We start from the raw sequence: 14548 nt of genomic DNA, 5'->3' as shown, positions 1-14548 counted from the left end.
GTTATAATGATAAAAAAAAATTGGAAACTAATTTTATTTAGCATCAAAAAGGTAGAACTCTATAGAAAGATCTTCAAGGAAAAAAAAAACAAAATGCAGGATGACATATATGATACTCGTAAACACTATTTTCTCTTTATAAACACATCCACATATAATATAAAGCACAGAAAAACATCTGGAAGGATACACACCAAACTAACAATGGTGGTTACTTCTGGATATGGATAAAAGAGTTTGGAATTAGAGGTACCAGCGTAAGGATATTCAAGCTTCCATCTATACAGTTGACCCTTAAACAACACGGGTTTGAACAGCACAGGTCCATTTATACGCAAATTTTTTCACTAGTAAATACTATAGTACTACATGATTCGCAGTTGGTTGAATCTGCAGATACAGAACTGCAGATATGAAGGGCCAACTATAAGTTATACACAGATTTTCCATTGTGCAGAAGGTGGATGTCCCTAACCCCTGTTTAGTTCAAGGGTCAACTGTAATTGTTTTTATTTTTTCTACTTTATTTTTTTAAATAAATAAGTTTTATACCTGGTACAAAATTGAAAAAACAAATGTCCCCCAGGACCCAGTTTCTCTCCATCAAAGCAACAAATGTTTCTGTATACTTTAATATCTTACATTGAAAACACATTTCTATGTTAATGATATAATTAGAAAACAGTGTAGCCCCAGGCTACCCTGAAAGAGGCTAGATGTCCCTGGCCCCAGCTTACCAGGTTTTTGACCTGATGCTGGGTGCTGGCCTTAAAAGCCACAATTGGCAGCTCATTCCGAAGGTATTCCAGCCACTTCTCCACAACCTCCTTGGGGACCAGGTCTGGGGAAAATAGGAACAGAGAGGACTGGAAAGGAGAACATCACCTCGATGGCTCACTCTAAAGATGCAGCCACCCACATCCAAGACTTGGCCCACCTCCTGCCAACAGATATCTCCCTAGCACTGACAGTCCCTGTCCAGTCCCCAGGTTAGAGTTAGAAAGGACAGTCTAGTCTAGGGGACCAGTTGGCCCTCCCTGAGGAGACCTGTTTCCTCAAGGAGAATGGGTAAACAGCTCTATGGTCCTAGATGCCTTCCTTCCAGACCAGGGGGCCCAGGGTACCAGAGGCCTCCCAAAGACAGTGCTTCCCACCCCTCCCTGGATCATTCTAGGTTGGGCCAAATGTCAAGAATAACCTTGACAAAAATGGCTACCATTTATGAAGAACTGAACATGTATGTACCAAGCACTTTATCATTAATTCTCCAACAATCCTATGAGATTGGGACGATCACAGCCCATTTTACACCTAGAGAAGCAGAAGCTCTCAGGTGACATGACTTGTCCAAGATCCCAGAGAAAACAGACAGCAAAACTGGGATGAGACCCAGACCTGAGTGACTCGTGAGCCGATGTGCTCTTCTGCCCCAGTGTCCGGGTTCCAGCTTGGGAGAAAAGAGGAACTCTCCAGGGTTGGCCAGTCACAGATAAAGCTCAAAATGGCAAAAACAGGGGACTGAAAGGCAGACAGGCTTTAACTCCATTCCCAACTTCTGCTGTACTGTGTGTGTGGTGTGTGTGTGTTTAGACAAGTGACTTCACCTCTCAAATCCCTGGCTTTAAAAACTCAAACAAGAATTCCTACCTTGCACAACTGTTATGGATACCACTGAGTTGCTGGGTGTCAGGGTCTGGTCCAAGCTAGTTTTTCAACAAGTCCTGGTCCCTGCCTTGCCTTACCCAATACTGCCCAATACCCACCAATCTTGTTCAAGACCAGGACCAGCTTCTTGTTGCCTTCTGCCCGCAGGACAGTCTCCTCCATTTGGAAGCAGCGGCAGCCCAATGGGTCCCTGGCATCCAGGACTTCTAGAATCACATCAGAGTATTCCACCACCTGCAGGGCAGGGAATGAGGGATGAAGGCAGGGAAAGAACTGGGTAGCAATCAACAGGCCCATGAAAGAAGAGGTCTCCATCTTAGGAAAAACAGAAGCAGAGAGGAGACAGCACTGGATTGATGCCCTCCCTAAAGGGCCTTAAGAAATGCGCCCCCGGGACTTCCCTGGTGGTGCAGTGGTTAAGAATCTGCCTGCCAATGCAGGGGACACGGGTTCAAGCCCTGGTCCAGGAAGATCACACATGCCGCAGAGCAACTAAGCCTGAGCGCCACAACTACTGAGCCTGCACTCTAGAGCCCACAAGCCACAACTACTGAGCCCGTGTGCCACAACTACTGAAGCCCACATGCCTAGAGCCTGTGCTCTGCAATAAGAGAAGCCACCACAATGAGAAGCCCACGCACTGCAACCAAGAGCAGTCCCCGCTCGCTACAACTAGAGAAAGCCCACGCACAGCAACAAAGACCCAATGCAGTCAAAAAATAAATAAATGAATAAAGATTTTTTAAAAAAATGGGCCTCCATACCTTACGGAACTCCTTGTAATAAGCCTTCCTTGTGGCCTCATCATCCAACTGAGGAAACATATTTAATTCCTCCAAAACTTCCTCCTAAAGGGGAAAAAAGACAATGGTCCAGGGGAGGAAAGAGAGTGAGAGCTGTCTTTGGCAACCATGGGAGGCTGGGAGAGCCATGTGAGTCCCAGCCCACCAAAGAGCAGCTTGTATCAGCCAACAAAGCCAGGAACTAGAAGAAGAAAGGATAGACCCACATGGTCCATGTGTGTGCCTATTTGTAAGTGTGTGTTTGAGCACCAGCTAGAGGCCTGGGATTGCACCTGAGTGTATAAGGGAGGAATGTAAGAGGGAGGTATAAGTGAGAAAAACAATCTATGGGGAATGTGGGATGGAGGAAGCAAAATGTGTACTTTATATTAGAAAAGGAACTTTAAGTTGGAAAGTATATATTCTGTGAGATGAGACTATATGCCAGAAAGGCAGTAAGAGGTCCTAGAAAGAAGACTCTTCTCTTAACTTTCCCCTCACGTTCTCATTCCTTCTCTCCCCCTGTCCCCTAGTCCAACGCCTCCCCACTCCCAGACCCCAGTCTTTGGGTTCCAGCTTGGGAGAAAGGACCTAACCAGGGTTGTCCAGTCACAGATAAGGCTCTTCACCTCCCTCTCACCCTCCCTCCATGTCCCTACTGTTTCCCGTCCTCTCTGAACTGATTCTCTACTCCCCCTCCAACAATCTCACACCCTTCCTCTTTCCTTTTCACAGATCAATGGCAAAAGATGCTTTTGAGCAAACCCACACCAGTCCTACCCAGGGGCAAAGACTGCTCTCTTACCTTGCGCTCAAACTCCTCCTGGCGTCGCAGGACATCCTGACAATAGCTTTCAATGGTCCTGCGTCGGTGTCTCTCTTGCTCCCGGGCAGCCTGCTGCTTCTCCCTCATCTCCTCAACCTAACAAGTGAACGCACACCAGGGCTGTAGCTGACTAGGTCTGCAGTCTAAGGGAGGGATGGAAGACCAAGAGTAACAGGGAGCAGGTGACAGAGGGAGAAAACAGTGTGACATGGCACAGGTGGGAGGAGCAGGGATACAGGAAGGGAGAAGATATGACAGCAAGAGATCAGGGGTTTGAGAGAAAGAAAAAGACAAAGAGATGAAGGAAGGGAAAGTATGGCAGACACTAATACAAGGAAGATATGTGAAGCTGAGAGAGAATGTGTTCTAAGTAGCGGGAAGCACTTAAGACCAGAGAGGAAAAGAAAACAAGGTCCTGGGATGCTCCATCATTTACAGAGCAGCAAGAGACAGCAGAAAAGAAAGGACATCCAGGAGAGTGAGATGACAGGAAAGCCAAAGTGAGAGTGTTTCAAAAAAAAAATCATGGTCTCAAATGCTGAGAAGTTGAATAACATGAGGGAAGAAAGTTATCCATGAGTCTGATACCAGAGAACATGCTGGTGAGGCTGGCAGGGGTCATTCCAGTGGAGCAATGAGAACATAAACCAGACAGCCATGGACTGGGAGGTGAACAAATAGACACTAAATCAAGTATCAAGGCAACTGCCCTCTCTTCCCCTTTCCACAAACAGCCTCAACAACCCTAACAGTTCTGGCCTTTGCCTTTCAACATTTCTGTAGACCTGGCAGTCAAGCCAGGCCCTCTCTCTCCAAGGGAAAGGGCTTACCCTCTTCTTCTTTAATTCAGCCTCCCGATTGGCATGATCATTGCAGTGAACAAACTGGGGAGCGGAGGCCACTTTGGTGGCTGCTTTCTTCCCATTCTGCTTTGCAGGCTGGTCACCACACAACAGGGAAAAAATGAACAGACTTAATGAACACATGGAAATCACCCTTCCCAGCGGGTGTTAAAGCTGCTCAGAAGTGTAGTTGTTGGGGAAAAGAGGAGAGAAGCAAACAAAAAGGGCTCTGTCCCCAGAGGTCTGCCCATCTGACTAGAAAAAGACCCTTCTTCCCCTAGCCAGGCAGGGACGTGCAGCCCTTGGAACAACAGTAACAGCATCACCTAGGCACTAGAAATACCAATTATCAGATGCCAAGACAGATCTACCAAATCAGAAACTCAAGGGTAGAGCCCAGCAATCTGTGTTTTAACCAGCCCTCCAGGTGATTCTGGAGGGCTAGTTAAAGTTGGAGAACCGCTGCTCTGACCCAAGTCCTACGTGTCCACAACTTTCCCAGCAGGACCAGAAGATCCAGGAGCTGGGGCCAAAGACTGTTTGAACCTCCCTCCTCTCCATGAGCAATAGGGACTTGGGAATTAGACAGACTCAAGTCCTAGCTGTGCTACCTTGAACCTAAGAACTTTCTCACTGAGGCTCAGTTTCTTCATCTAAAAAATAGGATGATGACAATCCCTAACCAAGGTAAACCAAGCACAAAGCAGTACATGGCTTGTGGTGGGAACTTAATAAATGCTGCTGCTTCTCTGCTGAAGCCACCCAGAGAGGGAGGGAAAGCCAGATCTACTGATTCCAATGCAGTGCTCTGTTTGGAGTCACCCAATATCTACCTGGTTTTGTGGGCCTCTTCTAGGGTGGGTAACCTGTTCCTGACCTTGTCGTCAACAATGGGTATACCTTACCTGAGCGTGGAACCAACTTACCTTCTTGCAGCCTTTGGAACTTTTACCTGGCTTTTTATTTTCTAAAGAAAGAAAAAAAAGCCATCATCCACCTACCCAACATTTGTTGAACCTTAATGGAGGTCAGGCCACACTGGGAACCTAAGGAAGCCTCAGACACCATGTCTGTCTAGGCGCACAAGACAGACACGGAGCTGGCAGCAACAGTGTCAGAGGAGGTACTGGATATAAATGTTCGGGGTATTCAGTGCAAACTGAAACAATTCTTAAGGGAATCCTGTGAAGAGAGCAACTTGAAGGTGCGCTTCTGACTCCTTTCTCTCTTCCAACTTCTAGCTGGGGCAGCTCAACAATTTTGGCACCAGGCTGAGGTGGGGGGCTGGTAGCATGGGAAAGTGATCTGAGGGTTAGGGTTAGAGTTAGGGACCCTGGTTAGTCCCTGGTTAGGGACTCTGAGGAGTTCCAGCCAGCTAAGCCAGAGTAGATGCCCTCAGCACATGGGGAGAGAACTGTCCCTTCCTGCTGACCCTGCTCATGTCATTGCCTCCAAAGGGAATTGCGCTACACAGCTAAACTGCAACCTCCCTTTGATTTAAGGAGGAGAGAGTTCACCTTCTACAATCACGCCTTAACAAAGCCCAGCAACTTAAGGGGCCTCTTCCCACTTCAATGAGGAGTCCCGTCTGTCATCTCCTTCACAGCTGGCCTCTCAGAAAGAATGGCTTCCCTTAATTCTCACCATTTGCAAGGGGGCTAAAGGAATTCTTACAGGGGGAGGTTCTGGAAGGTCAGGATATATGCTACAAACAAATATAGGAGCAGCTTGAGATTATCAGAGAACAGGCTCCCCAATCACACTAGGTGGTTCACGCCAAAGCAGAGTTAATGTAGGAAACAGAGGAGTTAAATACTACTACAGGACTTCCCTGGTGGCACAGTGGTTAAGAATCTGCCTGCCAACGCAGAGGACACAGGTTCGAGCCCTGGTCTGGGAAGATCCCACATGCTGCAGAGCAACTGAGGCCGTGTGCCACAACTACTAAGCCTGTGTCCTAGAGCCCATGCTCTGCAACAAGAAGCCCCTGCAATGAGAAGCCCGTACACCACAACGAAGAGTAGCCCCCACTTGCTGCAACCAGAGAGTAGCCCCCACTTGCCGCAACCAGAGGAAAGCCCATGCGAGGCAACAAAGACGCAACACAGCCAAAAAAAAATTTTTTTAATAAATTAATTAAATAAATAAATACTACTGCAAGTTCTTAAAGAGATTCAAGAAGATACTTCAAATGAACTGTGTGAGAAAAAGATTCCCAAAATTTGATATTGAATAAAAATTCAATTGATGTAGTGAAAAACAGAACAGACAGACATCACTAATAACCAAATTAATAAGCTAGAAGGCCAAGGGAAGAGCTTGCTTAAAACAGGACAAAAATCCAAAGAAAAGTAAAAACAGGGGCTTCCCTGGTGGCGCAGTGGTTGGGAGTCCTCCTGCCGGTGTGGGGTACTCGGGTTCGGGCCCTGGTCCGGGAGGATCCCACATGCCCCGGAGCGGCTGAGCCCGCGAGCCACAACTGCTCGGCCCGCGCGCCACAACTTAAAAAAAAAAAAAATGTAAAAACAGAAAATGGAGAATGGACTCAGGAGAGCTAGTATCTAAATTAACAGGAGTTCCAGAAAGAGAAAAGATACAAATGGAGAAGCAATTATTTTTTAAAATAATAGATGAAAGTTTCCCAAGTTGAAAACAGGACTGAGGCTTCAGACTAGAAAGGCGCATGGAGCATCAAGATTAACAAAAGACATATGCCCTAGGCATACACTGATGAAATTTCTGAACTCCAAGGATAAAGAGAAAATCTTGTAAACTTCCAAACAGAAGGCATTCCCAACAAATGTGAGAGAAGCAGACAGCCTTCTCAAATCCACAATTCTGAACACTTAAGACAGAAGAATAACCATTACAAAGTACTGAGACAAGGGACCGTGTTCCAAGCTAAATTCCTATAACTGATCAATATTTCACTCTTACGTGAAGGTAAAAGACAGACATGTGCAAAGATTACCACCTGTGTTCCCTTTCTGGTAAAACTACTTGAGGAAGTATACCAGCAAAAATAAGTATAAAATCATGCTAAAGGTCTCACTTTGGAAGAGTAGGGCAAAAATAGTTATTTAACTTTGGTAAAGTGATAAAAAAAATTTAGTTATGCTTGATATAAATATGAATGCAATTACCAACGTAATTTTAAGTCCTGGTGGAGGATTTCTTTTTAACTTGTTAAACTTTTTAAAAGTAATAAGGGAATAAGAAGAAACAAACAAAAAATATAAAATAAGATGGTAAAAATCAGACCAAACATATTAGTTATCATAATGAATGTGAATGGGCCTAATTTCCCCATAACAAAAAAAAAATCAGATCCCAAGTCTCCTTTTCTTCCAAAGTACTCATGTTGCAATGAAAAGAATGTGAGGTTTGGAAGGAACCAGGTCTGGCCATTTTACTCAACAATTTCCATCGGCCTAACTTCCCTGGAAAATGAGGGCCTGCACTGGATACAGGCACACGATGAAAGAAAATACATCACTTAAAGTGGCGAAAAACGTCTGCTTCAGAGAGGAGAAGGAGAGGGGAGGAGAAGCGAGGAAGAGGGTAGGGGTGCAGTCACCACTCACAACACTGCAACACCCAGGAGCCGCTGTTACTCTTTTTTAATAGCTTCAGAGAGAAAACAGCTACCATTTTTTAGCCAGCCATACCTAGGTTCCTGTTCTGGCTCAATAACTACCTAGCTATATGACCTTGAAGAATTTCCTTAAATCTCTCTGACCACCAATATCTCCATCCACCAACTCTCATATCAATACTCAAAGGTGGATCTCTCCATTCATCCATCATCTCCCATACTCTCACCCCACTACATCCCTGTATCCCCAGCCTGGCAGTGACTCTGCCCCCATCCTCCATCTACCCCTGCATCCGACTTCCCACTATGCCCTCTGAAACTCCCACTTAGGAGATCAGCACTCCCCTAATTCTTCCATCTTTTCTTGGGAACAATTCCTCAACCTCCTGCCTTAATAGAGACTCAGCTCTCCCCTGAGGACACTGCTTCACCTGCAGGCTTGAAAGGTGGCTATTAATTTATATTAACATGAATACCTTGGAGCCAGTAGGTGCAGGAGGTATCTTGCAGACTCACCACTGCCAAACCAATTTCTCTCTCTTGTTAAAAAAGAGGGGGGAGGGGGGAATCCTACTTTTTTTTGAGACTGCTGCTATGCCTGTCACCTATGAGTCACTTTTCCTCTTTTACTGAAGCACCTAGCTCATAGCTTTTTTTTTCTTAATTATCTTTTTTTAATTTTTGGCTGCATTGGGTCTTCGTTGCTGCACGTGGGCTTTCTCTAGTTGCAGCGAGCGGAGGCTACTCTTCACTGTGGTGTACAGGCTTCTCATTGCGGTGGCTCCTCTTGTTGCAGAATACAGGCTCTAGGTGCACAGGCTTCAGTAGTTGCAGCATGTGGGCTCAGCAGTTGGGGCACGCAGGCCCTAGAGTGCACAGGCTTCGGTAGTTGTGGCACGCGGACTCTAGAGTGCAGGCTCAGTAGTTGTGGTGCACGGGCTTAGTTGCTCCGCGGCATGTGGGAATCTTCCCGGACCAGGGATTGAACCCGTGTCCCCTGCACTGGCAGGCAGATTCTTAACCACTGCGCCACCAGGGAAGTCCATAGCTTTACTTTCAACTGAACTCCTGCCATCATCAACCTGGGCAACTTTGGTGATCACTGGGCCCCTTCCAATGCTCAGGTTTCCCACTTCCTTGACATCCCCATTCCATGTAGCCACCTGCCCACGCATTGCATTGGTGACATCTATGATCATCATCTATAACTGCTTGTACTTCAGAAAGCAATCTCAGACACCCCTCTCAACTATCTTCAAGCACATTTGTTCAACCTCCTAGAGACTTCCAAAACACTGGCGCCACTCGGTTCTTTATTCAATGGCCACCCTATTTCCCTCCCTGTGCAGCTTACATTCCAGTCTGTCATTACGATGGATTACATACCTGTGCCACCAATCATTGATGGTTGTAAATCTTTTAAATGATAAAACGTACCCTCCTTTTTAATAGCCATTCAAAAACATACAACAGTTGAAACTGTATGTGAACACTCTTTCTAGGGCTTCTCAATAACCTTCCCAGATTTAATCATTATCATTACCATTTGGGTCCAAGGTATCTCTAGCCCAGGGTGCAGGGAGCTGCACCATGAAGCACCTCCCCCATCTTCCGCTGCAATCATCCTAGTTAGTCTGATCAAGACTTCAGTTGCAATTTAACAGTGAAAGTCTTTGTTTTGTGTGCACATGTAAAGTTTTTCTATTTAATTTAATGCTCACCATTTTCCCACTAATGCAGATATGTATGATTGTTCTTTAACAGGTAATACAGTCAGATGGTTCCAAAGTAAAACCATGTCAGATGTAGAAAACAAACTTATGGTCACCAGTGGGGAAAGCGGGGGAGATAAACTGGGAGATTGGGACTGACATATACACACTACTATATATAAAATAGATAACTAATAACGACCTACTGTATAGCATAGAGAACTCTACTCAATACTCTGTAATGGCCTATGTTGGAAAAGAATCTAGAAAAGAGTGGATATATGTATAAGTATAACTGATTTACTTTGCTGTACACCTGAAAGTAACACAACATTGTAAATCAACTACACTCCAATAAAAATTATGAAAAATAAATAAAAATAAAACCATGTATTCTGAGAGATCTCCCTCCCACACTTGTCCCTAGCCACTGCAGTCCCCTCACCACAAGAAACCACTTTATTAGTTTGTGATGCATCATTCAGTTTCTTTATGCAAATACAAATTTATATTCTTATTTCCCTCCATTTTCTCCCAGGGAAGGTAACATACTATGTACTCCTGTCAGCAACTTGCTTTTTTCACTTAACAAATCCTGGAGATCTTTCCATCTAACAGTTTTTCCATATAATAGTCTTTCCATATACTACTTCCTCATTTTTTTAAACTGCCAGGGTTCCTTTGTATGCATACACTCTATTTCACCAGGTAATTATTGTTTTTCATCACTATTAATAATTCTATTACCAATAAAAATTAATTAAAAAATAATACTTCTATTATTATCTTGTATTTGATATTCTTAAATAGAGTATAACTACTTTTGTTCACTTTTCTTGTGTTACGTGAAAAAATGATTATTTGCTTTTGGTATTAACATAACCAAAGTCTGATTCTTGATGAAATTTTTATGATTATATAAAGTAAGTGAATTTTTTTTCACCAAGCCCTACATAGGCAGGGCCACAATTCACACAGAATACAAGGCCACTGGGTTGCACAATTCTCATCCAGTCTATCCAGTGTGCTATCCAAATGTTATCATTTTCTGCTTGGGCCATAGCAGGATAAAGGCAGGGAAGCACAGAACCAGACCTGTCCTACTGCCTTTGCCTTCCCTCTTTTAAGGAAGAGTCCATGTATCACATTTGTCTTCTCCCTCTAGGCTGTAAGCATCATGGTGGGAGGAGGGGGGGATTGAGTTAGCACTATTAATTGAGACATTCTAGTGCCTGGCATACAGTAAGTGCCAAATAGCTATGCCTGGTCATGCTGGGCCCTTGGGACACAAAGATGAACCAGATGTCAGTGAGAAGTTAACAGTGTTGTGAAAGAGACAGACCCAATCATAGAGTCAACAGCCCTGGTTCCTGTGGGTACACAGACAAGTAGAAACCAAGGGAGGAGGTTAACAGGAGGGATTCCCAGAGGAAATGATGTATAAGTTGAAATCTATAAGTTGAAAAACAAGCAAGAGTTATCCCATTAAAGGATGAGAAGGAAAGGGAAAGAGTCCTGAAGGCAGAAAGAACAGCAATGTATCCACACTGTCTGTTTCATAGGTAAGAAAAATCCAAAGCTCAAGAGAGATCAGACAATAATTCAGTGGCAGACAGTGTATGCATCCTCTGAGGGGCTAAACTCCAAAGAGAAATGAAGGCTGAATCTTTAAAGCTAATACTTACAGACCACTTATTATGTGCCAGGCACTGTTCTAAGTGTTCTACCTATTTTAATTCATTAAATCCTCACAACAACACTGGTAGGCAAATACTATTACTGACTGGACAATTTACAAATACTGTGCGTCTGGACAATTTTTTTTTTCTTTTTTTTTGCGGTACGTGGGCCTCTCGCTGTTGTGGCCTCTCCCGTTGTGGAGTACAGGCTCCGGACGCGCAGGCTCAGCGGCCATGGCTCACGGGCCCAGCCGCTCCACAGCATGTGGGATCTTCCCGGACCGGGGCACGAACCCGTGTCCCCTGCATCGGCAGGAGGACTCTCAACCACTGCGCCACCAGGGAAGCCCCATTCTGGGAAATTTTTTAAAATACTATGAATATTCATTAAAGCTTAGGATTGGGAAGAAGTGGTAAAAGAAACTCACTGTGTCTAAGTTTCACCATGATGACTAGCTTGAAAGCAGGTAGATTCAAATCTGCAGGCTTTTTTTTTCCTGTTGGAATGAGAGAAGAACCAATTTGAAGACAGAGAGAGGAACCACAATGCTATAAGCCCCTTCTGAGCCCCCTGAAGGCAAAATAAAATGTTAAAGAACATGATAAGGAAGCCCTAACAATTAGAGGAATCTGAGAGAAGGGGTTATATTGGAGCTGGCACCTGGTATGGCTGAGTATAATTAATTATAATAATAATATTACAGGGAAGGTAGTGTCACACTACCCAATGGGAAATTAGGTCTAAACCTCTCTTCCTGGGTGGAGTCAGTGCCTCAATGCATCAGATACAGGATACCCCAGGTAAGGGACTAGAACTAAACCTCTCTAAGGGGAGAGTGGTATGCAAGGACAATCTGTTTCTACAAAGGGTATTAACTGCACCTCTTTTCCCCAAATAGGGGGTTCTCATTTACCCTGGAAGTGGGAGGAAAAGACATATCCCAGGAATCTACCCTGGGGAAAAGGGACCTCAGAATAGGGCTTTTTATCTGTATGTCTATGTGGACTGAGGTCAGTGCAAAATCTTGGGGGAGGGGGGAAAAATGTGCACCTGTATGTATGGCTGGGGTCTGTTCCTTGGTGACAGGGGGGAGGAGGGCAGGATGCCTTTTGTCACTCTACTCCAGGATACAGAGGAACTAGATAAACCGGCACAGTGGCTGTGTGCATCTCCGCTGCATGGGAGAGGAGCACAAGTCTACATCTGTAAGTTGTGCAGGGACCGGGGCTGGGGGGTACTTTGAATCACTTTATCCTAGGGAGGGCCATGAGATGGGACTGATATACCAATCTCCACTACAAGGTGACATTAGTGCCATGCTAACAAAGGGGGGAATTATGCAGCTTTGCATGAATGGGGTCTGCACCTTGCCCGCAGTGGGTTACTCTAGCCCCTTCCATGGGAGATGGGATGGGGCACGATCTGTTTATCTCGTGTACGGGTTGAAGTCAGCAGCGTGTTAATATTGAAGGAAAAGGACCTCTGGTTCTCTGCATGGGGGAGGGGGGAATGCAGCTATACATTCAATGGAACGGCCCTTACAGTAGGTGGGGGGGGGGGTTCCTGTGGGTTTTTTTCCTGGATAGGGAGAAAAAGATCTGAGCTCCTCTACCTCGGATAAGGGGGTAGCCCATATGCACGCACTATGGGGTGATCAGTGATGTCACTGCTTCTCAACATTGGAGGGCACCTCTCTGCTCCCTTGGGGTCTCTCCTTTCCTACAGTTGGTGATTCTAAATCCTTGGGGAAGGGGGGAGAGGAGGGATGATCTGTGTCTACCTAAAAAAGAGAATAAATCTGAGCCCTTCTTCCCCGGGTACCCCAGGAGAGGCAGTTCTGACTGTCTCTTCATGGGTTAAGGTCTGCTGTTGTTTGCTGCAGGGCATTTTTGGGTCAAGCCTTTACAAATTCAGTATGCCAGCACCTGGGGAGGAGGTGGTGAGATCTGATTTTCCATAATGGGGACTCACTCTAGCCTAGAAGGGGTAAATCTGCGTGCTTCTCTGTGGGATGAGACTTGTGCCTCCAAACACATAGGGAGGGGTGGTCTACCGCCTCTGCAGGAGCGGGGGCGAGACATCGGTCAATTAGTTACCCGGGGGCGAGGTAGGGAGGTCTCTAGGTCTTGACGCTAAGGGAAGGAGGCTCACTCCTCTATATATTAAAATTTCGGAGCTCCTCTATTCTGGTCGTCAGGCGGGGGTGGGGGTAAATACATCAAAGCCTCTGCCTAAGGGAAAAGGTGTGCGCTGAGGTGGATCTGTGTGCCTTAGCGCCAGTAGAAATCTGCGCCGTTCAGCCTCGTGAGGAGGGAGATGTGTCTCTTTACGGGTGGGGTCGATGTCGCCACACCTTCGGGGTGTCCACGCCTGTCTACACCGGGAAAATACGGAATGGAACCTCACTACCCTAAAAGGAGGAGGGCACTCGACGCTTCTCCACACAAGTGGGGTCTGTAACTCTCCATACAGTGTGTCCAGGGGTCTATACCTGTCCAGATGAGGTGCGTCCGTGCCCCTCTACCCCGCAAGAATGTGTTTGGGCGCATGTCCACAGGCGAGCAATCCCTGCCTCTCATCCGGGCCCTTCTACCCTGGAAGGAGCCCGACTCTTCACCTCTCTATTCCAGGGCAGAGGGCGCCTCGGGTTTCACCTGAAATAGTTGATCCTTTCGGCGCGGCCGGCTGGGTGAGCGCTCACCACGAAAAAAGAGAGTCGTGCCTTACCTCCACTTCCGGCGAAGATCTGAGAAGAGAAGACAGTACAACACTGTCAGCCCACAGACCGCGCTCGCAGCATTAGACTTCGACTTCCGGATCCCAGCCTCGCTGTGAGCGTACCCGGGGGCGGGGCTTCGGATTGACAGCTCGCTCCCTCCCGTCCCTTCCCCGGGGCCGCGCTGGCCCCGCCTCCCGGACGCTCCGTAAGGTAAGGAAATAGCCGAGCAGGGGAGGCGGCGAGGCGGCGAGGGGGGGAGGCGGGGAGGCGGCAGCGGTTCGTTGGCTGGTGTGGGCATATAACCTACTTGTAAGACAAGTTCTTGTCTGCGGGCCTCTGCCTGGCCCTAAATATGTATGTTCTCGAATCTTAGTGACCAAGTGATCGCCAAGGCCGCATCAGACAAGGGTGGGGGGGGTCGGTGCCTTTGTCTACAACGGAAGATGGCGACGGGCAGGGTGTGAGAAAATGGCCGCCAGGGTCACATGTTTTGCTGAGTATATCCACCTGAAATGACTAGGTTAGCTGCTCCCAGCAACCGTCCCGGCTTGCGGGGTCCCAGAGGAACCCTGAGGGAGTCACTCAGAGCTCTTTCTGCTGCAGCGCAGATCCACGGCCAGGCCTACAGACGGAAGAACTGGAAGCCTCTCCCACCCATTTGCCTTCTTCCCCTCCTCCTCCCTCCCTCCCTCCCTCAGGCCCCAGAGCAGAGTCCGCTGGAGGGAAT

At 46.6% G+C, this 14548-nt stretch overlaps 1 protein-coding gene across 3 annotated transcripts in view; it reads right to left on the bottom strand.

The window, feature by feature from the left end:
- The window catches only part of GNL3L (G protein nucleolar 3 like), a 29222-nt gene extending 14674 nt beyond the window's left edge, over positions 1-14548 (bottom strand). For 2 of the 3 annotated variants that reach the window (XM_079911592.1, XM_079911594.1), the window contains exons 1-8: positions 13830-13926; positions 11530-11598; positions 5042-5082; positions 4104-4211; positions 3253-3369; positions 2430-2513; positions 1764-1899; positions 738-841 (exon numbers count right to left, since the gene is read on the bottom strand). In XM_079911592.1, the coding sequence (XP_079767718.1) occupies positions 738-841; positions 1764-1899; positions 2430-2513; positions 3253-3369; positions 4104-4211; positions 5042-5082; positions 11530-11548 (609 nt within the window). In that variant the 5' untranslated portion in view covers positions 11549-11598; positions 13830-13926. Of the gene's footprint in view, positions 1-737; positions 842-1763; positions 1900-2429; positions 2514-3252; positions 3370-4103; positions 4212-5041; positions 5083-11529; positions 11599-13829; positions 13927-14328 lie in introns of those variants that run through there. The other variant, XM_079911593.1, reaches the window with a different exon arrangement.

Source organism: Stenella coeruleoalba (genome assembly GCF_951394435.1).
Source record: "Stenella coeruleoalba genome assembly, chromosome: X".
In the NCBI taxonomy this organism is placed as follows: domain Eukaryota; kingdom Metazoa; phylum Chordata; class Mammalia; order Artiodactyla; family Delphinidae; genus Stenella; species Stenella coeruleoalba.
The sequence above is the reverse complement of the archived record's forward strand: the minus strand, read 5'-3'. Positions and strand labels throughout refer to the sequence as shown.